Raw genomic sequence first — 27,366 nt, 5'->3', positions numbered from 1 at the left:
GGCCTTAAAAATGGGTCGTGGCTGGGTCTTCCAGCACGACAATGACCCAAAACATACAGCCAAGGCAACAAAGGAGTGGCTCAGGAAGAAGCACATTAGGGTCATGGAGTGGCCTAGCCAGTCACCAGACCTTAATCCCATTGAAAACTTATGGAGGGAGCTGAAGCTGCGAGTTGCCAAGCGACAGCCCAGAACTCTTAATGATTTAGAGATGATCTGCAAAGAGGAGTGGACCAAAATTCCTCCTGACATGTGTGCAAACCTCATCATCAACTACAGAAGACGTCTGACCGCTGTGCTTGCCAACAAGGGTTTTGCCACCAAGTATTAGGTCTTGTTTGCCAGAGGGATTAAATACTTATTTCCCTCTGCAGAATGCAAATAAATTCATATACTTTCCACAATGTGATTTTCCGGATTTAATTTGTGATGTGCTATCTCTCACTGTTACCAATAACCTACCCTTCAATTATGGGCTGCTCATGTCTTTGTCAGTGGGCAAACTTACAAAATCAGCAAGGGATCAAATACTTATTTCCACCACTGTACCTGCGTGTTCCGCGGGATTCCTAAAATCCCCATTCCCGTGCAGCTCTCTAGTTCTAAAGACTGCTACAGCTTTTGCAAGGTTGTTCTGTCTTAAGCTCAGTGGCCTGAGATTAAGACAAAAGGGGGGGGGGAATCCTGGGTGGTCACAATACCCTTTAACAACAGCTTTACATATCAGTTAAAAAAAAAAAAAAAAGCTGCTGAACTAATAAAAAAAACCACTGCACAGCACTGTGCTTTTACCACAGATCTCACCAGCCCATTAGGAACTCCACATTTCCATAAATGGCGAGATTTACTGTGACGGCAAGCTAAAATTTAAAAGAAAATACAGAGGAACAAGCACTCTGCCTAATTCTGACTCATTGTGTCTATGCATGTGCTGCTTTTACTGTTACAGTGCATGGAACACTTTGGTAGAACTACAGTTAATATCAATAATAATCTCATAAGAGTATATTATATTAATAAGTGGTATTCTCCAACCTGAATTCTCCAGAATTAACTGTAGGACAAGAAGGGTTTAAAAAATGCAAAAAAATAAAATTACCCTTTATAGAGCCTTATTAAACAGAAACTCTTTCCATAGCTAAAGAATGGCAACCTCCCCCCCCCCCCCCCCCCCCACACACACACCAGAAGCAAAAAAAACATATTTTTTTTGACAAGGCAGCCAATGTGACAGATCAAGTCTCTGAAACCTGGCTCACACATGAGTGGCTGAGTGACAACTATTTATTCTATAGCGCTTTCTGCCTCAAGAGAACATTTTTTAAAGACCCCCTGCTGGGAAGCTGCATGCACTTCAGTTTTATTACATTAATAATTAGTCATACACCCAAGTAGATGAGACAGGTATTCTGCAGCAATAATTAAGCACTGTTTATTTAAAGAGTACTGCATCTTTGTAATTTACTTTTGGAATAAGATGTTACACACTGGCACAAGTGCAGATCCTGGTATTACAGAATGGCATCCACTAGATTTTCCTGTTTTCATTTCTTCCTATTACATGAATTTAAATAGAAAAGATTTGTTGTTTATAAGAGGAACCAACCCATCCAGTTTGCTTAGGAAGCCTGTTTAGATAGATCTTTCCTTTAGACTAGCTGACACAAAGCCACCTATATATTAACACCACCACTGTTTAAATGCCAGTATTCAGTGAACAAGAGCGTGCTTTGGTCTTGTCTAAACAACATGGGAACCTCCTTCTATTTGCCAGTTAAAAACTCCAGATCCGCCTCCAAGCAATAGCACAGGTCTCCAACAAGCAGAATCAGATTCCTCAGAAGTCATAAAGGAGCACTTTCTTCTGGAGACCACTGAAGAAGGGGAGTTAGCACCTGCCACCCTACAAAGTTTTTTTCATGAAATACAGATCAATCAAATAAATGTGGAAGGGATTATGCCCAGAATGGATGCAGCCTCTTGCCAATGGGAAGTTACTGTTTCTCAATTACTTAAAAGCTGTCTGCTTAGGATTTGTTTCACCTGATTGCAGGACCCCAGCACCAACAGCAATTCAAAACTTTACCATATACTGGAGTTTGAGGTACCTATTTTGCATTTCTGTGATATGCTTAAAAGCAGCTGTTAAAAACTGCTCACTGAGCAGCCTAATGTTAGGATTCAGTCCTCTCTTTTAATCCTTACAGAATAACTGTCAATTTTCCTATTCAGCAGCCGATTTTGTACGGTATGAAAACAGTTCTGCAACTCTTATGAGAACACAACTTGCTCACTCGCTTTGAAGGAGTTAAAACTTTAGAATACAAACACACAGAGAACAGATAAATACCATATGGCCAATCCACACACTTCGGCTCAGCTTTACAATCCCTTTCTCTCCCTGGAAATCCTCTGTGCTTATCCCATGCTTATTTACATTCTGGTACTGTTCTCATTTTCACCACCTATACTGGAAAGGCAGAACGGAACAGTATATACTAATATTCATGGTCTTGTTATTTTATAAACTGTTCTTCACGAACAGCAAGCAAAGCTACACACACATTTATTGCTATATAAATACTTTCATACTATAAAACAAAACTTATTTACTCAAAAAGGTCTTTAACAGTCAATCAATACAGTAAGTTTATGCAGCCGAGGAAAGTTCAGAAGCTGTAGACAAGTTATATCAAAATAAGATTGCATCGAGGCATACCAAATCTTCCTCTGTCAGACCTTGTACAATAAAACCAGTGTTTGCATTTAAAAGTGTATTAGCAGTACCATGAACTGTCAAAATGAACCACACTAAAGAAAAAAAGTTACCTGCTTCTTCATTTTTGTTCTGATCTCTGAAGACAAGTTACAGAACTGTTTCTGGGACCGGTGGAAACACTTGTACTGAAACGTATCCCCTTTAACAAGTACTTAATGAATTTTCTTTATGAAACTGTGGAGGTACGATTTAAGCCATGCAACTGTTTGCCTAAAATACATTCAACGGACCAAATAGTATTAAGCAGATAGGAGTTTGATGATTTTATGATGTTTAGTATGGGTTGTAATATTACAGATACTGCCTTTTATAGACATAAGATTTATTTGTATTTTGCATTAGATCCATAAGACAAGGAAAAAGTACTCAAAGAATGACCCTCACAACTTAAGATGAACATTAATGGGCGCTGAATAAGCTTTCTTTAAATCTCTGCTACAATAAATGCTTACAGAAAAATGTTTTTTTTTTTTTTTGGCGGGGGGGGGGGATGGGGGATGTGTAACAAAAATATTTACAAAAATAAAGCCTAGAACTACTTACAAAAATAAATATAGTCTGTGGGAAGAGGAAGAGAAAATTCCCTCTCCTCCCCATACTGGGAACCTATGCTCCCGAGGGCCTTCACCTAACATAAGAATAGCCATATAGGGTGAGACCAATGGTCCATCTAGCCCAGTATCCTGCTTCTAGCAGTGGCCAATACAGGTCACAAGTACCTGACAGAAACCCAATTAGCCACAACATTTCATGCTACCAATCCCAGGGCAAGCAATGGCTTCCTCCATGTCCATCTCAATAAACTATGAACTTTTCCTCCGGGAACTTGTCCAAACCTTTTTTAAATCCAAAACCGCCGTTATCACATTTTCAGGCAACGAGTTCCAGAGCGTAACTATTCTTTGAGTGAAACAATATTTCCTCCTATTTGTTTTAAAAGTATTTCCATGTAATTTTATTGAGTGTCCCCTGGTTTTTGTACTTTTTGAATGAGTGAAAAATCGATTCACCTCCACCTAAAACATACACTTACCTGACTGCCCCCATCCAGAAGATGAGTACTGGACTGTGTGCCATATTATAGGGATACTTTAAATAGGTACTGTTAGAGGACTGTGGCCTAAGTGTTACAAGAATCAGGAGAAACCCTGAGACCAGTATTTGTACTGCCATTTTCTCCTGCCTCACTGTGTGAAAATGTAATGCCAGATTTAGAAAAGGCAATTATAAAACTCAGATAAGAATGAGCACTTTGGAACAACAAATCTTCACTGCCTCTCTTATTAAGAGAGGATTGAGGGGTAGACAATCATCACAAATTCAGGTTTAAGTTATTTCAACCTGCCAAACCAGACTAGCAACAGCTTTAAAGAGGTGGTTTCTACACTATTTATATATAATGCAATATACCCTTTAATGACATGAAGACTTAGCAGGAGGATTGTGTCTTACTGGGAGGGCAACCCTTGGGACAAAGGCTGAAAATAGTTCTTAGGTTTTTTTTTTTTTTTTTGTTGTGGTTGCTGTTACTGCTTGGTTACTTTCACATGTCCTTACACTGAACTTTCCTGTCATTGATGTCAAAAGTTCTCAACTATCCCAAAAATGTTATTTATGACAAACACGCCTTAAGAGGTCTGAACAGCTCAAGCCTGAGAACTAAGATGAACAAAACTGTGGCAAGTACAAAATGATGTTGGGAGAAAGGGGATTCATGTAAAATGTTGGACTGCAATGGAATGCAATAAATTGCATTTTAAATTTGTATTTTTTTTCATGTGCTCACATCTTTTATTGTTTTTACATAAACACTATAGATATCGTTTCCTTTCAAGGACATCTCCCATGTAACAACTTAAGGACCAAAATGTTCAAGTTTAAGCAGTGCTTTTACTCAGATGCAGCCCAGTTCATGGTGGGAAGGGGGGGGGGGGGGTAAATTAGTGCAATCACCCAATGCCTAGGGTGAGCTAACCCCCCCCCCCCCCCCAAAAAAAAAAAATAGCCCACCCACAGTAGCCAAAACCTCTGCAGCCAAAGGAGAGTTTTGTCCCAATGTGACTCTCTCTCTTCCCTTCTTAAAGGAGGCAAAAGATTTTGCTTACCGGTGATCCCATGTTATAAAGGTGGCTGTGGAATAGCACGTTTGGAGGAGGGGGGAACGGAAACACCACTAGTGCTATTTTTTCTACCATGCTGCAGCTTTTTCAGAAAACTATCAGCATATCAAAACTTGCATGTGTTGTAAAAGTAATATGTAAAAGTGGTGAGCGAGAGATTAGACAAATAAATAATCACTCTTCTGGTCCTGTTCACATTATATAGAACCGGTGCTTGACTTATTATCACTAAGTGCCCTGCAAAGAGCAGCTGCTTTCTGCTCTGTTCAGTCCTTCACCCTCCTAAGCTGTCAGCCGAGATCAGGTTGGGAGGGGGCAGTTTGAGACTGGAGCAGACCACAACAACTCTGCTCTGTAATCAAATCCTGTCATTTTTCCCAGTCATGTATTCAGTATGGTGGGACAGAAAAAAGTCCTAAGATAAAGAATATATGTTTAAATTACTTCTACTACGTCTCTAGGTGTTAAGACGCAAGTTCTGAAAATGAGAAATGTACACTGTTAACATAGGCGCCCGGTATCAGAGGCCGGATCCTGATGATGTCACCTGTAGTTTCACACGACGACGCCCACACGACCTAGTTCCGCCCGCCCGGGGCTCGCCGCTCGTCCCAACTGCCCGCCCTCTTCTCTCCCCCAAGATCCCTTTCCTTTTTTTTTCTTTTAAATTTACCTCCACTGTCCGGCAGCGCAGCATCAGTGAAAGCGCTCCCAGTAAAAGTGCTTCCCTTCTCTCAGTGTCCGCCTTCTTCTGACGTCATGACGTCAGAAGAAGGCGGGTCACTGAGCGAAGAGAAGCGCTTTCACTGGGAGCGCTTTCACTGACAGACTTCGGAGGTAAATTTAAAAGAAAAAAAAAGGAAAGGGATCTTGTGGGGGAGAAGAGGGTGGGCAGTTGGGGCAGGGGAGAGAGGGACATCGATGGGATGGCAGGGCTCAGGGAAAGAGGGGAATTGCTGGATATGGGTGAATGGAGGGGGGTAGGGGAGAGAGGAACATGGATGGGAGGGCAGGGCAGGACTCAGGGAGAGAGGGGAATTGCTGGATATGGATGAATGGAGGGGCAGGGAAGAGAGGGACAAGGATGGGAGGGCAGGGAGAGAGGGGAATTGCTGGATATGGGTGAATGGAGGGGGCAAGGGAGAGAGGAACATGGATGGGAGGGCAGGGCAGGGTTCAGGGAGAGAGGGGAATTGCTGGATATGGAAGAATGGAGGGGGCAGGAGAGGGACATGGATGGAGGGCAGGGCACAGGGAGAGAGGGGAATTGCTGGATATGGATGAATGGAGGGGGCAGGGGAGAGAGGAGCATGGGAGGACTGGGCCCAGGGAGAGAGGAGAAATTGCTGGACATAGAGGGGAGGGGAGGGAAGAGAGAGGAAGGAGATGAGATGAGGGAAAAGGAAAAGAGGAGAAAAACTGCACATGGATGGAGAAAATAGGCAGAAGCTGGATCCACTGGACAGTCAAGTCTGCGGAGGACCCAGCTTTTACTTACGGATGTAGGACAAGAAATGAAGAAGAAAGGCGGAAAGTAAAGAAATAAATGGAAAGGAAGTCCTGGAAACGGAGTTAAGAGGACAGATAGCAGCAGAATCGGATACTGGGCCAGCATGATCAGAAAAACAAAGTCACCAGACAACAAAGGTAGAAAAGATCATTTTATTTCATTATAGTGTTATGGAATGTGTCCACTTTGAGAATCAGGTGCTCAACATTAACATTTTATATTTATTTATTTACTTATTTATGGCATTTTATCCCACATTAAACATGAATTAGGGTGTTTTGTGGCTGTACATGAGAACTGTGATATTATGATCCCTTGTTTCATATTGTTGACGGTCTGCATTTTCCGTATGGGTGGTATATTGGTGTATTAGGTTCTGCCCAGTGTAATATTTATGGTACAGTAAGGTTCTGATTGTGTTTTTGCACAAAGTTGTACATAGTGTTTTGCAGTTGAGCGATTGTGGTTAGTATATGCTTTGAGCAACCACTTTATTCTTTGACATATGATACATATCTAATATCTAAATTTAATAAAAGGTATTAATTGTGACTTTTATTTTTATTTTCTGTGTGTTATCAGACAATTATGGATTTAAGCTCCACCCCTGGCCCCACCCCTAATCCCACCCCCTTTAGCCTCCCCAAACAGTTGGGCCACCGACCGCCTAGGACTGTTAATATAGCCTTTACTAGACTCTGCAAGACTGTATATACAGGGGAGAGATTTTTCCTGTTAAAGCACCAACAAGAATTGCTAGATAGTTCTATTTTAACATCAATGTAATCAGTTTTTGTTTTAGTTTATATCTTTTCAATATGTATTGTGTTTTGTTTTTTATGTTGTGTGGGGTTGTATTTTTTAAAAATAAATTATATATATGAATTTTTGTAAGCCACTTACATAGTAACATAGTAGATGACGGCAGAGAAAGATCCACACGGTCCATCCAGTCTGCTCAACAAGATAAACTCATATGTGCCACTTTTTGTGTATACCTGACCTTGATTAGTGTCTGCCTTTTTCACCGCACAGACCGTAGAAGTCTGCTCAGCATTAGCCCTGCCTCCCACCCACCAGCCCCGCCCCCCACCACTGGCTCTGCTTAAGTGGTAAGGGGGTAAAATAAATAAATAAATCACAGCACAGTATCTCCAAATAAGTTTGATTTCTGCATACTATGACAGTAATGTTCTCCACAGCATCTGCATTGGGCCAAAATAGAGCTTGCATTGGGACAAAAGAGATGTCACATGCATAGGCAACCAAGCAAGGTGCACATATAAATTCCTTTTAATCAAGTCTGTGGCAACCAAAGTAACTGGAAATATTTTTCCTTCACATGTCTCAGTACTTCTCTTTCAACAATTCACAGAATAATCAGTTGGCACCAATATCTCTATTATTAATGCTGTTCTTGTGCTTTTCTCTTTATCGTTATATGCCTGGTTTTTCTAACATTCAGTTTATCAGTTGAAATGGCTATATCCCAGGTGTTCTTAACTACTTTGGGTCATCATTCCTGTACTTTCCAGTACAGCAATGTTGTAATGTTTACTAGTTTCAAATGGATGAAACTTGCCACTTTACTGTACACCTCTCTATATTGAAAGTTTTTGCCATCAGAACTCTGCAGCCAGCTACAAGATGGGTAGCCAAGAATCTAGAGCAGTCTATTGTGTCATTTTTTTCCTGTGCTTGCTGTGAACCGTTTAATTTGTAATCTGCAGTCCTGAGCTACAACTATCAATCTGTCATACTTAGTGGGTCTTTTACTTAGCCGCAGTAGCGGTTTGAGCTCGCGGCAGAAATCAGCTGGAGGTAAACGCTGAGAAGTCCACAGGAATATAATGGGAATCTCAGTGTTTACCATCAGCTTATTTCTACCGTGAGCAAAAAACACTACAGTGGCTTAGTAAAGACCCTACTTTAAGTTCCAAGTCACCTGTCCTTAACCATTCATTTTTCCTGTTTTGATGAATGACTCCTAGAATGACATCGATGAATGACTCCTAGAGTAACAGTTTGTATTTCTCGCTGTGCTTATGCAAATCAAGGTAAGGTATACACATATGAGTTTATCTTGTTGGGCAGACTGGATGGACCGTGCAGGTCTTTTTCTGCCGTCATCTACTATGTGTTGCTGGTTTTCCCTCATCTGCTGCTCTAGTTCTTTGAAAAGGTTTTTTTTCTCTCTTTTTTTGCAGAAATGTTGTTGCTTCCTTCACTGTGTGTGTGTTGGTGGATTCTCTGTCATCTCTTCTACTCACTGGAACACTTGTCCACGTCCAAGTTTAGTCATACCCACCCAAAATAAATCAAATTAAATGAGGGCACTGCTGTGCTGGTTCTTATCAATTCTTTAGGCACACCCAAACACCTACTGAATAAAAAAAAATTGCTGAAAGGTAAACCTCAGGACGATTTTTAAAGAGTTGAGATGAGGCCATAAATAAGATTGTACACACATTTTCATGCTGGGTGCACGGGAACTAAACTCTATGGCAGCAAAATTATTTTTTTAAAAAAGGAAACATGAATAATCAACACCAGAAAACAGAAATAAGTTAATATTTTCAGGACTGCTGCTTCAAGCTATGTTGATTTCACTATTGCATCACCTTCTAAAAAATAAAATACATTGGACTAGTCTAGTGGCTCAGTGTCTGGACTCTGTTGCCCTGGCTGGCAATGGCCTCTCAAAGTGAATAGGGCAGTTATATAAAATAGGGGAAGCCCCTTTCCAAGGAAATTTAAACTAAGACTCATGGTGCTGTTGCCAGAAAAAATCCAGTTCTGATCTAATCAGAGGCACAAAAGGAGCAGGAGTAAACTGATGGACTAAACATACAATAAATGAAAATACAAATGCAAATGTGACCCGCTGAACGAAAAGGTACCAAAAGTGGTGTTACAAATAACAGAGATAAAAGCTGTAAAAATCTGGAGGGGTAAATTCAGGCTACCTTCATTTTTGAAAGTGTAGCAGGGCATTTTAGAAAGGATGTTCAGCTCAGAATATAAAAATCCAAGTCGGATTGTTACAAATTGACATCCCTCACATGTATTTTACAACAGAATACAGCCTACTCTAAAATACATGTGAGATGGACATCCATGCACTGGAAATTTCCAGCGTGCACATCCATTTTGCAAACTGAAACATCCTAATTATAAACAGGGGGGAAATAAGAGACATGGACGTCTTGTGTGGCAATATAGAGCATCCATCTTATCAAACGAACACACAGAGTCCATACAGAGCACTGGGGCGAGAATCAGGTGACCCAGGTTCAAATCCCACTTCAGATGTTTGCGGGTTTTTTTTTTTTTTTTTTTTAATTATGAGCCCTCCAAACACAGAAAAATACCAACTGTACCTGAATATGCAATAGCCTTTAGGCTTGCAAGTGTCTTATATAATCAGGTACAGGAGGTAATTTTTCTGTTCCTGGAGGGCTCACAATTAAAAAAAAAAAAAAGAGTTGAAGTGGGATTTGAACCTGGATCTGTTGGTTCTCAGCCCATTTCACTAACCATTAGGCTACTCCTCAGATCTTGGGGCCAGATTATGGAATAAGTTACCTCCGAAATTGAAGTTTGTGCTTTCCTATCTTATTTTTAGGAACATGTTAAAAACCTATTTATTTGAGCAACAATTATAAATTATTTTTAATGATTTCTGTTTTTAATTTTAATCACGTTTTAATTTATTTTCTATAATTATTAATAGTACGGTCTTACAATTGTTAATTCCTCCTTATTGTTGGAATTTTTCTTATATTTTGAACCACTGTGAATCCTTTTGGAAAACTAACAGTATATAACTCCGATAGTATAGAATAGTATAGATCTGATGCAGCTCTGTTAAGAATGTCCATAATGCCTGAAGCTATCATAGAGCCTGGAAACCCTTGCCAGTCTCACATTCATGGGAGAGGGAGGGTGGACAGCAACCACTGGGAGATTAAGGAGGTATTGTCCCTTAATCCTCCAGTGAACAGTTGCTCAAACAGAGCATCTTTCTGGAACCTGGACGTGACAAGTACTAGGTCTAAATAAAGACATCCATCTTTTTAGACTGGGAAATCCCTTCCTTTCTGTAATCAGAGTTGGACATCCATATTTCCGGACATCCTTAGTCCCACACAAAACAGTATTAGACGTCCACAGCCTGCCTTTGTAAAATTGGGATTTGGACGTCCATAAAATATGGATGTCTAAATGCCAGTTTTCAGATGTCCAAAACAAGAATAGAGCTTCTAAAATAACCACCTTTTTGTACTATAGCAATAGTACAACTGATGTTTTTCATGTCTTACAGCCTAAACACCGCAAGGATATGTGATTTCTACGGTTAATTACTTTTTTTTTTTTTTATTGATAAACATTTCTTTTTTTTTTTTTTTAAGGATATGAGTCCATACCTGAGGCTGAAATTTTGTAGTTGATATCCTTCTATCTTGTGGTACAAATAAGTCACATACCCCACTTTTGGCAACTTTTCACTGAGCGGGTCACAGATATATAACATTTTATTAACAAACATGCCACTCTTGTTTTTCAGGCTCAACCACCTACTAGCCTCACCTCAAATCTTTATTAAAATGATAGCCTAGAGGCAAACTCTGGGGCCTTATGAAGAATGTCAATAAGGCACCACTGCAGAAAGTCGCTGATTGAATTACATTCCTTTCAAGGTATGTTCCAATTTACAAACTTCTAATTTAAAGAAGAGTCTCTAAAAGAATCAAATTATAGGGTCAGCAATATGTATATATGTGTATCTAGGAGAAGCAGCATCATCTCGTTTGCAATTTGTCCAACTCTGGCAGAGGATTTGACGGACAGGGTTGCCACAGCAAAGATCTTGTACTTTCTTTTTTGCCTCCAAAAATAAACCTTATGGAATGCTGTAAAACCAGAAATTGTCACTGAAGGATACTAGAATATAAATCTGAAGATATCAAACACTGCAAACATTACTCCAACTCTTTTAATTAAAATGCTGCTTTAGGACAATTCTAGCATATAAGAATTGCCATGCTAGGACAAATCAAAGGTCCATCAAGTCCAGTATCCCATTTTCAACAGTGGCCAATCCAAGTCACAAGTAACATAGTAGATGACGGCAGAAAAAGAAGTACCTGTCAAGATCCCAGGTATTATGCTGCTTATCCTAGAAATATGCAGTGGATTTTCCCAAGTCCATTTTAATAATGGTTTATGGACTTTTCTTTTAGGAAGCTATCCAAACCTTTATTAAATCCTGCTAAACTAAATGCTTTTACAAAATTCCCTGGCAACGCATTCCAGAGTTCAATTACACACTGAGGGAAGGGATATTTTCTCTAGTTTGTTTTAAATTTACTACGTAGTAGCTGAAATTCATTGTGTGCCCCCTAATCCTAAATACTAGGGAGCACACAATGAAGAAACAGCTGGGGAAAAACAGATGAGACAGCTGAGTGGAGATATGATAAAGGTCTATAAAATATTGAGTGGAGTGGAATGGATAGAGGTAAATTGCTTGTTGTATTTTTGGAAAGAGTAAACAAGCAATTGACCTCTACCCGTTCTACTCTACTCAGTATTTTATAGACCTCTATCATATCTCCCCCCAGCTGTCTTTTCTCCAAGCTGAAGAGCCCTAGCCGCTTTAGCCTTTCCTCATAGTGAAGTTGTCCCATCCACTTTATCATTTTCATCGCACTTCTCTGAACCTTTTCTAAATTTGGCTATATCTTTTTATGAGATGTGGTGACCAGAGCTGCACACAGTATTCGAGGTGCTGTCGCATCATGGAGCATTCCCATTTTTGTTTTCCATTCTTTTCCTAATAATTCTAACATTCTATTTGCTTTCTTAGCTGCCACTGCACACTGAGCAGAGGGTTTCAACATTTCATCAACTATGGCGCCTAGATCCCTTTCCTGGGTGGCGATTCCGAATGTGGAACCTTGCATCACGTAGCTATAGTTTGGGTTCCTCTTTCCCACATGCAACACTTTGCACTTGCTCACATTAAATGACATCTGCCATTTGGATGCCCAGTCTCCCAGTTTTACCCACATTAAATTGACTATTTGAAAACTGTCCTCTCTTAATGTGACTAGAACTCCACAATGCAAGTTCTTGTATTGCCATTGAAAGAAGGCATCACAGGGGGCATGTTTAGATTGGAGAGAAAAAGTACACATGAATATTCAAAAATGTCATCTACACACTTACATTTCCAGCAAAAAAAAATAATAAAAACAAAAACAGGTGGAAATAACTGTACATACTTTGAACCCACATTAAGTTTCAAAGTGAAGGCACATGGATACTTTCACTTTAGGACCTGACATGAAACCCTCAGGTTAAAGTATGCATGGTCTTTTCCCCAAATTGGACAGTTTGAAAATTGCCCCTTTTATTATAAACTAGTAAAAAAAGGCCCGTTTCTGACACAAAGGAAACGGGCGCTAGCAAGGTTTTCCTCGGAGTGTGTATGTTTGAGAGAGTGTGTGTGAGAGGAGAGAGTGAATGTGCGAGTGTGTGTGTGTGACAGAGAGTGAGTCTGGGTGCGAGTGTGTCTGTGAGAGAGTGTGTGTGAGACTCTCTGTGAGACTGTATGAGACCGAGAGAGTGACGTACACTGTTTCAATAGCTTGCAGGCAGTACATAAGAAATTTAAATTAAATATTTTTTCATAATTAGGTACATATGTGAAAATTCTGGTCACATGCTGTCCAAATTCTGTCACTCTGCATGCTGCAATGAAGGAATTCTGCTTTACCTGCCTGAACCATCTCTCTTTAGTTTCTCTCCTTTGAGAGAACGTCCTGTTCATATGTGTTGGATGCTACAGAGAGAGAGGCTTCGGGTGAGTGAGAAAAGCAGCATGCCTTCAGCGCAGCAGCGTTAAAGTCAACTTTGGAGTGTCGAGACAGGCAGGTAGAGGGTGCTGAGAGTGAGAGGACATCGACTGGGGGGGGGGGGGGGGGGTGATGCAGGAGTGCCAGGAAAGGTAAGAGAGGGCGCCTGGAGGAATAGGGAAAAGAGAGATGCAGAGCATTGGAGGGAGAGAGGTTTCAGAGGGCGAGATGCTAGAAATAGGGGATGTAAAAGCAAAGAAGGGAGATGGTGCCCATGGAGGGGATCAGAGAAAGAAGGGAAGAAAACGGCCGGTTTCTTGCTTTTGGGAGCGCTCTTGTTCTTGGTCTCCGGCTGCCCTTACTCACCAGGCTCCTGACGGGCAGCTTCAACCATCTATTGTTGTTCTCCACGTCCCTGCGCTCCTCCGGGGTCTTACTCCAGGGGCAGTGACGTGGAGACGAGAGGAGGAGCAGCTGCAGAGCCGACAGCCAATGCCTGATGGCTGTCTACGGTGCCGCGTTTTTTAGTTTTAAAAACATTTGGTTTTTTTCCTTTTTGTAGCAGCTGCTGCTGCTCAACAGGAGAAGCAGCAGCGGCCGGACAGCGTTACCAGGGGGGTTGATGTGCCCGGGGGGGGGGGGGGGGGGGGGGGGGGGGGCGCGACAGCGGGTTGGTGGCGGGAGTGTCGCTGACGCCGGTTGTCTTTCATTGTTTGACGTTTGGGCACGCAGGTTTGGCAGTTGTTTTTTAGTCCGTTGGAGGTGCCTCGTGCTGCTATGGTGTGATTGGGCACTGCTGCTGGTGACGCACCCTGAAGTATGTGACGTGACTGACGTTCATTCTGTAGATGGAGCCTAACAGAGAGCAGGAATGCCTCAGCCACGCAGTCAGCTTCAGAACGTTGGAGGTGTGTTTTATTATATAGGATGAGCAACAAAATCTACATTTTTGACAGATATGCATGCACTTTTGGTGGATTGTTTCGAATTTAAGTTACTGTTTTCTCACACTAATTCCTCTATGTGCACTATCCTGTAATTTTGTAGTACTACAGCAGAAAGCTTGTTATCCCAAGATACTTTAAGTGACAACACATTATTTGGGAGGAGAGGAGAGAATAACAACAACTTAGGAATAGCTATTCTGGGTCAGAACAATCTTGCCCAGTATCCTGTTTCCATCAGTAGCCAAGCCAGGTCAAAAGTACCTGGCAGAAACCCAAATAGTTCCCAGGCCATGATCCCTTATATACTGAGAGTTGTTTGACTTTTATGAGCCATTATCCTGAAAAATTCCACTATCCAAAATTCTCTCACAAAGAGCTCCCATGTATGTTCATAAGCCCAGCCATTTTAGATAAAATAAGCTTTATTCTAGTAAGAAACTAGCAGAACGGTCTAGTCAGGCCTGCTGTCAATGAGGTCTAGTCTCTCTACTAGCAGAACTGCTTCCTGCTGTGTTCCTCTTTTCCATGCTGCTCTTAGACTGGCAGAAGTCATATAGAAACACGTTATGTGCTTTCTGCCGCATATGCACACTTGGTCAATTCAGAGAAACACTACCTGAACAAACAACTGCTTTTTATATGAGTGAAGATGGCTAGAAAGCAACTGTAATACTTTTATTTTCTTTTATGCTGTCAGCCTCCACCACTCTTACTTTGTAATCACTCACAAATTTATTTATAACACATTTATACCCCACATTTTCCCACTAGTTGTAGGCTCAATGTGGCTTACACAAAACTGTAGGGCAGGTTACAATTCAGAAAATACAATTAGCCAATGTAATGGAGGATAATAATCGTATAGGTATTGTAAAAACAACAAAGATAATAAGAGAAAAAAAAAAAAGATAGTAAGGTCCATGAATTTTGCAATAACAAAGAAGAAGTAAGTTAGGTTGGGTCTGGAGGGTAAGCCTTCTTGAACAGGATGGTCTTCAGTAGTTTTCTGAAATTTAGATGGTTCTGAGTTAATTTTAAGATTTTGGGTAATGCATTCCATAGCCGTGTGCCTATGAAGGAGAAGCTGGATGCATAGGTAGATCTGTATTTAAGGCCATTGCAAACTGGATAATGTAAATTTAAGTAAGATCGGGAAAACCTGGAGCTGTTGCTGGGTGGTAGATCAATTAGATTTAGCATGTATCCAGGAGTTTCTCCGTAAATAATCCTATGAATCAAGGTGCAGACCTTAAAGGCAATACATTCCTTAATGGGAAGCCAGTGTAATTTTTCATGAAGGGGCTTGGCAGATTCGAAATGTTACCTGTTGTACCAGGTGCAGCTTCTAATCTAGATCCTAAGAGCCATAGTATCATATCTGAGATGATATCAAATTTTCCCTCTCTAGGCCCTTAGTTTCAGCTCCATGCCAATGACTGAGTCACATGACAGGCAAACACCTCTCTCCTAGACCAGCATACCAGATCACCACCAAATCAGCATAGTCATGCTCTCCTCCTAGGAATTAAATTCAATATTCACCTCTTCAATATTCACCTCATAAGAAGAGATCCAGGCAGACCTAGAAAAGATGGACCAACACAATAATGAAGTCAGAGCAGGCATTGTTGCCTCATCTGTGATAGATAACAATGACTTCATGACATGTCAAGTCAGACTGCCTGAAAACAAACAATAATCAGATTTTGGCACAGTGTATACAACAGAGCTAAAGCCGTGTCAAATGAATGTGTGTGACAAAGAGCGAAATCCAGTGAGAGAGACGGGACAAGACCTTGGACAGAGAATGGCATGCAGTGCTTTTTTACCTGTACCCTTTAGTGTAGGCACAAAGTCAATCAGGGTATGCATTATACCTAGTAGGTACTATACCCTGATGCTATTAAACAGTACTTATTTCTATTATAACATAGAATTCCTCACATTTTATTTCTCTCTCCAAAGCCTAAATATTCTTAGCATGCATTCTGACACATGCTTTCTGTTTAGAGGATGTGGCATGCAGCTATCTTTGCAGTCAATGCTTCCTGGAGGTTTGGTTGTTTAACTTTATGCCAAAATAAGAGCGAAATCTGACTTTTTTTCCCCCATAACTATTTCCATAGGATTATTGTGAAACTGGTTTTCTAAAGAAAGGAACAAATTCAGTTCTCTCTTTCTAACAAGCATATAACACAAACAAAAATGAGAGACCGTCTCCAGGAACTTAAGCAGCTAGCAAAGGAATTGGAGGCATCCCAAGAGAATAACACTGTGCATACTGAGGATGCAGAGGAACACATGGATTTAAAACAGCAAGCTATTCTTTATGAAAGAGAACCTGTGGTTGAAAACTACCTACATGAGATCCAGAAACTTCAGGATGACATCAGTGATTTCTCAGACAGTGTCCAAAAATTTGGTCAGCAGCAGAAAACCCTGCTGTCTACTATGAGGAGATTCAGTGCCATCAAAAAAGAGTCAAACACTGCCAGGGACATCAAGATTCAAGCAGAACATATTAATAAGCGTCTGGATGCTCTATCAAAACTGGCAAAAAGGGCAGAAACAGAGAACGGACCATCGTCTAGTCTCACAAGGATGCTCAAAGGTCAACATGCTGCCTTGTTCAGGAGCTTCAAGAACATCATGTTTCTCTACAATGACACTATCGCAACCAAGCAGCAAACATGCAAGACCTTTATTGTCAGGCAGCTAGAGGTGGCAGGGAAAGAAGTATCTGAGCAAGAGGTAAATAAAATGCTTGAACAAGGCAAATGGGAGGTCTTCAATGAAAACTTGCTCACCGAAGTAAAGATCACTAAAGCTCAGCTCTCAGAGATTGAGCAAAGACACAAGGAACTTATCAACCTGGAAAATCAGATCAAAGACCTGAGAGAACTTTTCATTCATATCTCGCTTTTGGTGGAGGAGCAAGGAGAACTACTCAATAATATTGAAATGGCTACACACAATACTGAAGACTATGTGCAGATGTCTACAGAGAAATTTAAATTAGCAGTTAAGTACAGAAAGAGAAATCCTTGCAGAATGATTTGCTGCTGTTGCTTTCCATGCTGTAGGTAAGGGATAAGAGATGCCACCTATTAGCATTCTTTCTGGATATTCCTGCAGTATTCTCATTAGAAAATCCACAAATAAAAGCTTTTTTTGTCACATATTAAAATTCAAATCTGTTTTTGAGAGAGCTCAGCCATCTACTATTATGTAAAATATTTCATTCAATTATTTGCACTCAATTTCAAAAGAAAATTAAGATGTTACATGCTGGTTGTTATTCAAAGAATCAGGCTCACAAACTTTGATAAAATTTAAAGTTCAAAGACTTGAGCAGAAGCTCAGTTTAAAAGATGGTTATCACCTACCTACAAAGTAATTCCATGTGCCTGTCTTTCACTTTATTATTACGTTAGTGACGGCTATATGAAGTTCATGTCAAAGGACACACCACTTGGTGTTACTAGGATTGACAGAGGAGGCCTAGGCTATTTCATTCTGTCTCCTTTTCAAATATTTCTGGAAGATTCTGCTAATTTATAATGAGATGTGTCTGTTGACATCTTCCAAGTGTGAATTTTATGCAGTAAAGAACACCTGGGATGGCTCACACATCCAGAATTTAGTGGAAGGGAAAATGACTGAACCAGTATTCACAAGCAGTCAGCACAATAGGCATATTTAGGCTGTTATTTACTGCTATAAAGAGGAATTCTGGTGGTGGAAAGGATAATGTATTACATTTTTAAATCTACATAAAGTTGTCCATCTTAGCAAAGTAGAAGTGTTAAATGAAAGGGATGAACAAATTTAATTTTGAGGTACATTAGGGGTATGTAGATACCTGCAGCTTCTATCACTGCCTTATTCAGTTAACCCTACAGCACAAAAACATATACAAATTCTGCGTGACGTAGCACTTTATAAAGTGATCCTGAAATGTTCTGATATGGAGAACAGTGTAATGGAAGTAGTGCGCAAAGGCTATAAGTATCATTGCTCTAAAACAGAAATCCACTACTATGCTGGTCCATCACATTAGGTCAGTGATCTCAGCCTGTGTATCAGGACAAACAGGTGTGTCCCCAAGAGGTGGGAGGTGCATCATAAAAAATTTGGAATAGACAGCAAGCCTGCTATGCCTTCAAGCTGGGGAGAGCAGAGATCCTGACAGTCAGGTTCTTGAATTCTCCATAAATGGTCCTTTATTTCTGCTTCCTGACTACCCTCAGTAATAACTGGAAATGTTATAGGTCTGCTGTCCATAGGTTCAGTTTGCTACATAGTTTCTCAATTGCATATTTGCAGGGTTTTGTATTGCTTCACAGTATCAGTAGACAGATTTTTGTGTTGCTATTACTGAGGTGACATCAGAATTTGAATACATAAAGAAAACTGTGACTGATGTATTACATACAATTTTTTAATATGGGATTCAATGATAGACAAATTCACACTAAATTTACTGTAAACAATGAAATATTTAGGAGCATTTTTTGTTTAGTGTGTCACAACATCAAACATATAAATGGCGAGTGACCGTACTCACTTGCAAATGTGCAGTAGAGACTTCCCTCTCTGTCTTGCCCCCGCGTCAATACGTGATGACGGGGGGCGGGACAGAGAGGGAAACTGTGTGAAGCCACCACCGCTCCCCCCCCCCCTCCACCCGGCCCGAGCACTCTCTTCGGTACTGAACTTACATCGGCGAAACGCAGCACGCAGAACAGCTGAGCTCCCGTCGCCCTTTCTTCCCTGCCTGTGTCCCGCCCTCGCCGACGTTACGTCACACAAGGGCAGGACACAGGCAGAGAAGGAAGGCCGACGGGAGCTAAGCTGATCTGCGTGCTGCCTGCGTTTCGCCGATGTAAGTTCAATACCGAAGAGAAGGCCCGGGCTGGGTGCAGGGGTGGTGGCGGTGACTCCGGGGGACCGGTAGCGGCGACCTTGGGGGGGGGGGGGGGGGCAGCAGCGAGGGGAGGGGGCCTTGCCAAAACCCCATACTAGCCCGTTTTAACAGGCTCAACGGCTAGTACATTAATATTGTCCGTCAGGTGTGTCACAACAGAAAAAAGTTGAGAACCAATGCACTATGTGGTAGATTCCACTTCTCAGTGGTTTAATTTATTTATGTTCTGTGCATCCAAGCCTACAATTGAACATACAACCAGAAAAATGTATGCCCGAGTCCCCAGGCCTCATTTCCTGGGAAGGAATATACTCCTGATGCAGCAGTTAAGTAACCTCAAGCCACTGTTTTCTGCCAGCCTAATAACAGTGTTTCTTCCAGCTCTCTCCTTGAGTCATAGGCAGCAAAGGAAAGAAAGAAGCTTGGCAGAGGCAGGAAGTGATAAGATGGCCCCCTCTGAGCTTACCACTGACATTATTGTGAACATAACACACTAGCAGAAAAGACCCAAATAAGTCATTGAAAAATTCTCTTCCCTCAAGCCTTTCCTTTCTGTATTTAGGTGTATATAGCAGTACACCTCAAGCTATCAGAGGCTGACTGGTTGCTGTCTTTTGTCATTAAAAAGCCTTGTGCCTGGAATGATCCATTCATCTATACTTATCCATAGATAAGTTATTTGTGTAATGTATAATTTCCACTTCCAGGATAGGATTACCAACTTGTAATACATGATTTCTCAGATAACTAGGGGCTAAAAAGAGATGTCAATGAACAGATGAAGCTTGTGTTACAAGTCGGTAATTCTAGCCAGGAAGAAATGCATACTGTTGGCAAACCCTACAGTCACTGGTCTAGTCCTTCCTGCTTACACAGCAGGACAGCATTACTACTGAGGAAGCCACATAATCATGCTTAACACACCTGAGCTTATGAATGAGGTTCATCTATAGTAAGTCAAGTTTTAAAAATCTCATTTCTTCAGTCTAAACATCTTAATTACCTAAATGTTTGGCTGTAAATTCACCTTAAGATGGGCACTTAAAACAGATTCCAAAACTTAGGCCTGCAATTCTTTTGCCTAGGTTTAGGAACTCACATTAGGAGCCTAGTACAAAAAATCTGTGCTAAACAATATTTTTTTATCCACCCTAACCCATTCCTGTAGCTAAGAACGTACATTTAGTGCTCACTCAGCCAGTTAGTTTTCAAAAGACTCATTTAGGCTCCATACGTCAGCGTGCAAAATTCTATGAAAACTGACCTGGTATGCATCAATTCAGGCTATATTTTTCTTAATTTTTTTTATTTATGGCATTTGTACCCCACATTATCCCAAACAAGTTCAGGTTCAATGTGGCTTACATTTTTAAAGCAAATGCTTTAGACAAGTACAAGATTAGATTTTAAGTATTCTGTAAGTATTTAAGTATTCTGAATGTAATTTGTCTTGAATACTATTGAAAACAGGTTAATTTAAATCCAAATAAATGAATAAGTTTCACAGCTTTCTAAACATACCTAACAGTTCTCTAAACACAAATAAAAAGTTTTTGTCTTCTGGCATGTTCATTTTGGTGACAAAGATCCCAAAAGTTGAAAGCACATGCTTATGACAGACACAGAAAAGTCCATAATAATGAATGACACAAAAAAATGACAGGCTATCATCATCCTTAAGGGCGTTCATCTATTTAAAGTGTAAAGGTTTCAAGCAAGAAATAGTGCTAAAATGCAAACAAACATACCACAAATTAAGTCATTTTCATGTAATCCTTAGTGGAAATCTCAATGTGTGTGAAAGTTTTTGTAGCAGATTGTAAGTGTGTAAATAATTTTTTCATTAACAGTCTGTTGTGATAAAGATTCATGAACAGCTGCTCTTTAATAGAATGTTTTATGAAAACAAGACTTTGGGTGCTCATTTTCTCAAAAAACACAACTGCACCACAAAAAAGCTGCAGTTATTTTTGCGTGAAACCAATAAAATGCTTTTGGTTCTACAATGGTTTAAAATGAAAGGGATTAAGAGACGTGTGCTTAGTTGTCACAGTTGTTCACTAAATGTGTTTTATTATATAAAAATTTAAAGACTTGTTTAAGAAGATAAATAGAGAATTGGGTTTTTTTTGGTCTATGATGAATTGAAGTTCTGTTGGCAATATGGTCAGCTGAAACAAGAGAACATTACACACAAACTTTCAGAGGCCTTTTTCCTCCTCTTTTTTTTTTAAAGTAGTTGTAACGTCTCATGTTTATTCCACAACATAGGGTTTTCTAAATAGCATGTTCCATATATGTTTTTGTGGAAAGTCTTTTTGATTTAAAATGAAAGGGCCCACTGGCCCAAATATTAAAAAGTAGCCAGTCTTCCTGGTGGCCTCATGCCTCCTCATACTTGCCAAGCCCCAACTCAGGGCAAAAATATCCAAATCCAGTTCCCACCCCCCTCTTAAATCTGGAGTGCTAAGGACTTCTCCCACATTTCACAAAGGCACCAACTCAAAAATTGGTGGCAGGGATTTTAGGGGTACAATTTATCCCCATTACTTCCTGCCACATGGTGGCCATCTTGAAAGCCATCTACTGGCCACCAGATACCTCATAAGATTTGTCACTCTCTCGTCAACAAAACACAGGGCTACAAAACCCTAAAAAAAAAAAAACGAACAACCTTTGCTTATTGTCTTAGAGCAAAAAAATCAAATAAGTGTCAACGTAGATATCAACCACAATTCACAACCATTACATTTGGAATAGCAAAACTTTACCTCAACAAAAATAGTTCCATTAAACCAATGGTTCTCAACTTTTTTTCTGATGTGATACACCTGACCGTTCATGTGTGCAAAAAAAAGTGTTCTCAGTCCATCTCCTCCTTCTCCACAGCCAGCAGTGGTAATACTCATGGTCACCGGGATGGAGCAAAACCCCATAATTCTGGGCCAGGCTTGCAGCAGTGATCGCGGCCACAGGGGAAGGAGCAGGAACCCACATTTCCGGGCCAGGCTGGAAGTACTGGAGGAAGCAGGATGGAGTACTTCCACACTGGGCTGATGGAAGCATAAACGGGTTCAGGATAGTAATAGTAGTAGTAGTAGGATGCAGTGGCACTGAGAGAGTAAACAGACCTGCAACATTTTCAGCTTGGGTTGGTAGCAAGAATGATCACTGGGAATGAGGGGGAGGGGAACAAAAATAGTGAGTGGTTATGGGGATTTCAAGCACTTGGTTCACTGCTCTGTGCTCTCCCCAGACTGCAGGCACATGTGGTTGTTGAAAAGCATGGGCTTGCTGTCTGTGCCAAATTTTTGGTGATATACTTATCAGCTCTTGGTAACACACACACTGATTGAGAATCACTGCATTAGACTCTCTTGCAGAACCCCTTGTGGGTGTTCATTTGCCTGCTTTACCAGTCCCTTTGTTGCTCAAATGCAGCTTTACTTGGTTTTCTTACAAACATCACTTTGCAATGAAGATTATGACAATACAGCTGAGCCTGGAATCTATAGTTAAATATACATCAGCCCAAGATTGTTTGGAGAATAGTTAGAAACTACTCAATTGCTAAATATCAGTATTAAGTTAACATAATTTGTAAAGTCCACTGTTAGAAGTTACTGGGGGGGGGGGGGGGGGGGGGGGGGGAACAAGACCTATATGAGAGCCTATCTAGCCATGCAGGTTTCAGCATTTCTTTCCCCTCCCACAGGAGCTCCAGTGATGCACTCTGTAAGGCAGAGGGTACAACACAGCAGTGCACCCGAATGTAGGTCTGTAGAGGAAGGCAGCCCTGCCAGTGCTGCAACTGCTTTACAGCGCCCGGAATGGGTATGGCTACAAGCGGTGGAATGGGGACACGATGCTTGCTGCTACTGTCAGTAGGACTGGAAAAACCCTGCAGGAGATTGGGAGGGGAAGGGTAGATGCTGGAACCAGCATGAGTGGATGGGGAGAGAGTGATTTGGTGAAAGCTGGGGGGGTATGCTCTCCTGCCATGCTATTGCCTCCTGCATGCTGCTTCCCTAGGGAAGTATATATGTAGTAAACATTTTTTCTGCTCCTATAAATCACTTAAAATAAGCAAGCATTTTTACATAACGTAATTGCTGAAGCTTTTATGTTTACATTCTGAATAAGCTAAAATGACTGAATCCTGAATTTACTAACTGGTAAATACAGATTTAAGTACAATTTCAGTCTCTTCCTGTCATCGGCCCTGTGTTTCAAACTTTGGGATTAGCTATAAAGTTGAAATAAGAGATCCCACATCCAGGGGAGTAGTCTGTTATTCAGAAAAACTGGTAATTTCTCAGAAGGACTGGACCTCATTTATTTAGTTGTAAATTCTAAAATTTGTCGTATAACTCTCTATACTATTCAAGTTGTGTCAAATTAACAATCTAAATTGTAAAAGGTCAAAGAAAAAAGCACAATAAGAACCTACATAATACAGAATTTCTCTTGGTTTAACATATGCTTATATACACTACTGGACGTAAAGGAGACCTAGTAATGAAGCAGAGCAGTACTTTTCTCTGCACAAACTGAATAAATGTTCAAAAGAGAAATCAGCCAGTTGATTCCTTTTTGAAAATTTACTAAAAGCACGTAGATACTTTTCACATGAAAAATGCACCCTATTTTAACTCACCTATTTATTGATTTCATGTATTTTTATATGTAATTATTAAATATATATTTGTATATTTGTATGTTTCAATTTCACAAGCATGATCCCTGATGCAACCTGTTGGCAAAACATGTCGAGTTTTGTATGATCATGAGAATAAAGATTCTTTTTACACAGAGCTCGCTTTGTGCACACTAGTTTTTTGTTGCTTACTTACACTAATACTGGTTTTCCAGAAATCCTGGGATGTCTCAGAACTTCTGACATTGTCTCTTTGGTCTCCTCCATTCTCTCCATGTCACTGGAGTCCACAACAAATATTACCCCAAAGGATTCTGCATAGTAATTCTTCCAAATTCCTCGGATTCGCTTTCCACCGCCCAAGTCAAAGATAGTGACTTCAAACCTCCCATGCTTAAGGTCAGCTTTAGAAAATCCAACAGTGGGAGCAACATCTTCAGGAGACTCTGTTCCAAATTGAAAACAAGGGAAAACAGGTTCAAACAATATAAATAAGTCAAAGAATTACAAATTATTTGCAGTGTTTCTCTCATTCCCTGCATCCAGTCCCCCGTATTGATAAGCACTGAAGCATAATATAAAAAATGATGGCAGATGAAGGTCATACATGCTATCTAAAAACTGTACAATCCCTTCCTCTCTCTATAGACCCACTTGCTCCATGCTTTCTTGAATTAAATACAGTTGGAAGGCTGTTCCACACATCCACCATTCTTTCTATAAAAACATATTTCCTTAGATTACTCCCAACTCTGCCTCCTTTCACCTTAATCCTATGACCCCCCTCACATGATAGCTAATAGGAATTAGAAAGAACTAAAGAATAATCTTATTGAAAATCATGGAACATGAAAAACTTGTATGCATATGTGTGTGTGTGGGGGGGGGGGGGGGGGGGAGCTAAACAGAGAGCTAAACGAGCACCACCAGCACCTGTACAAAGTAAAATGAACTTGTATGCTGAGCCTCTAGTACATGATAGAAAAGCAAATCAATTTTAAGGTCAAAACAATTACTGCCCTTCCAGAGACCTGAAAGACTACTTTTCAAGCACAATATGTGCACTGGTAATTTGAAGAACTATTGCATCTTACCTCCTTGAATCCCTCGCACTGTTGCGGTCTTCCCAGCATTATCAAGGCCCACCATCACTAGGGTTACTTTTCTGAAATACAGATAAACAAGAAATCTCTTTCAAGTTCAATGCTCCCTGCCATAGATCTCAGAGTAGCGCTGCTTTATCAGTTCTTTTTTTACAATCTTTGTGGTCAGGTGCCTGTTTAAGGACAATGAGTTGCTAGGGGTTGTGACTATTTTGGAAGAGACACTGCCTACACACAGTAGTGGTTTTAGGGACTGTTCATAACTTCTGTTTCACCAGGGAGAATACTCTCAAGTCCCAGAGCAGTCACTTACAGGCCACAAAGTAGGTCCTAATAAAGAATAAATTAAGTACATAAGTAATGCCACACTGGGAAAAGACCAAGGGTCTATCGAGCCCAGCATCCTGTCCACGACAGCAGCCAATCCAGGCCAAGGGCACCTGGCAAGCTTCCCAAACGTACAAACATTCTATACATGTTATTCCTGGAATTGTGGATTTTTCCCAAGTCCATTTAGTAGTGGCTTATGGACTTGTCCTTTAGGAAACTGTCTAACTCCTTTTTAAACTCTGCCAAGCTAACCACCTTCACCACGTTCTCCGGCAACGAATTCCAGAGTTTAATTATACATTGGGTGAAGAAACATTTTCTCCGATTTGTTTTAAATTTACTACACTGTAGTTTCATCGCATGCCCCCTAGTCCTAGTATTTTTGGAATCCTTGTCAATCCTTGAGGCCTGCCAAAATAGGCCACAACAGGGCAAGACAGAGCCTATCTGCTCATAATCTATCTATCTATCTATATATATATCTCCAGGACACTAATCAATATGCTGCTGCCACAGTTTCCTTTTCTTGTAACTGACAACTAATTGTTAAACACAATATATCACTTCTTTTATGATACCTTTATTTTTTCACTGGATATTCACAAGTTATCCCCATGACTATAACACACACCTCTTGTGCTCATGTAGAAGTTTGAGTTGGAATTCCCCATCTTTCACACTTAGCTGCGATCCTGAAATGGTCCAACAGGTCTCAAGGAATGACAATGATCAAGTAACCACTGTATATTCAAGGTTAAACCAAAATCTACTAATAGTGAGAAAATGAAACTAATCAAATTATAAAACTCTTCCCAATGCTGAAATAATTTAAACTCAATTCACATATCGCAGCTTGTGAATCACTCTTTCACAAATTTTACACATATAGAAAATCACTTTTTTTTGGACCAGTCGGTGGTGCCCGTTTCCCTAAAATGACTTGTTGGGAAAAACAGTGAACCCACTAAATATCATCATCGGTCCAGTTTTATACTTTCTTTCTTTTCAATGAAAAGATAGACATCCATATATCAACAGTTGAAGCGGGTTGAGACTACACCACTGGTTGGACAAAGGACACTCTATTCAAGAGCTTCAGTGGTGTGTATTAGATCGCATAGAAATGGGGAGGGAAGGTGGTGATATTGAATCTTTACTACTACTACTTATCACTTCTATAGCGCTACAAGGCATACTGACATATAAAGGACAATGGTGCATTTTTTTGTATTAATACTGTTGAGCCTTGTGGGTTAACTTTGGAAATCGAATGGCTATCAAATCATTAAGAGTTTCATTTCTACTGGGTGTCATGTTAGTAGGTTGAACTGGAAGTAAATTATAAAGGACACGGCTGTCATCTTTTGGCCGTTCATCAAAAATGTAAAAATCAAGCAGCAAAGGTTTGTGACTTTGATACATTGTTTATGTATATTTTGTGCTATACTTGTTTGGGTTGAATAATCTCTACCATCTTTTAAGAGACCGAGTGCCCCGAGGCAGACAACGAAACATAGCCATGTCGGCAATGTTCTGATAATTGCTGAATGAGTTTTCAGTGAATACGTTTCTTGTGCTTCTATCAGCAAGCAAAGATAAGCTCAGTGAAGTTGAATTTTGACACAAATTCTTTGAAGTTTTTTATGAACTGTTGATATATGGATGTCTATCTTTCCATTGAAAAGAAAGTATGGTAAAATTGTCTTTATCTGATAATTTTCTTTCCTTTAGTTATACCAGACCAGTCCAATGGGCTATGTCCATCTACCAGCAGAAGGAGACATAGAAAACAAATAGTTCCAAGTACTTCATCCTTAAAGCGTTGTGCAGTCTAGAATGTTCAGTATTTCGAATAGCCAAGCAATGGTGCCCATAAGTTGTAATCAGTAATTGTAAAGAGAGCTGACTCAGCAAAGGAGGCAAAGCTCAACTGACAAACAGGGAGGACCCCGAGCAAGGAGTCATGGGACTCTGTTGTGCAGGAGATGAAGCATGGAATTTAGGAGAACTAAATAAAGAGAATAGCAATGTGACAGAGAGAGAGCTTCTGGACTGGTCTGGTATGACTAAAGGAAAGAAAATCATCAGGTAAGACACAATTTTATCTTCCTTGTCATCTATACCAGACTAGTC

The 27,366-nt window shown here is 40.4% G+C and overlaps 2 protein-coding genes across 6 annotated transcripts in view; one reads left to right on the top strand and one right to left on the bottom strand.

Annotated features, from left to right (window-relative positions):
* ARL13B (ADP ribosylation factor like GTPase 13B) overlaps positions 1-27,366 on the bottom strand; it is a 107,941-nt gene that overhangs the window by 60,558 nt on the left and 20,017 nt on the right. For all 5 annotated transcript variants that reach the window (XM_030204254.1, XM_030204255.1, XM_030204256.1 and 2 more), the window contains exons 3-4: positions 24,895-24,965; positions 23,997-24,246 (exon numbers count right to left, since the gene is read on the bottom strand). In XM_030204254.1, coding sequence (XP_030060114.1) covers positions 23,997-24,246; positions 24,895-24,965 — 321 coding nt within the window. The remainder of the gene's footprint in view (positions 1-23,996; positions 24,247-24,894; positions 24,966-27,366) is intronic.
* On the top strand, positions 1,829-17,303 carry STX19 (syntaxin 19). Its single transcript, XM_030204258.1, has 3 exons — positions 1,829-2,104; positions 10,977-11,109; positions 16,343-17,303. Exon 3 carries the CDS (start codon positions 16,422-16,424, stop codon positions 17,301-17,303), a length of 882 nt encoding a protein of 293 aa, XP_030060118.1. The 5' UTR covers positions 1,829-2,104; positions 10,977-11,109; positions 16,343-16,421.

This window comes from Microcaecilia unicolor, chromosome 5 (assembly GCF_901765095.1).
Source record: "Microcaecilia unicolor chromosome 5, aMicUni1.1, whole genome shotgun sequence".
NCBI classification, from domain to species: Eukaryota; Metazoa; Chordata; class Amphibia; order Gymnophiona; family Siphonopidae; genus Microcaecilia; species Microcaecilia unicolor.
The sequence above is the reverse complement of the archived record's forward strand: the minus strand, read 5'-3'. Positions and strand labels throughout refer to the sequence as shown.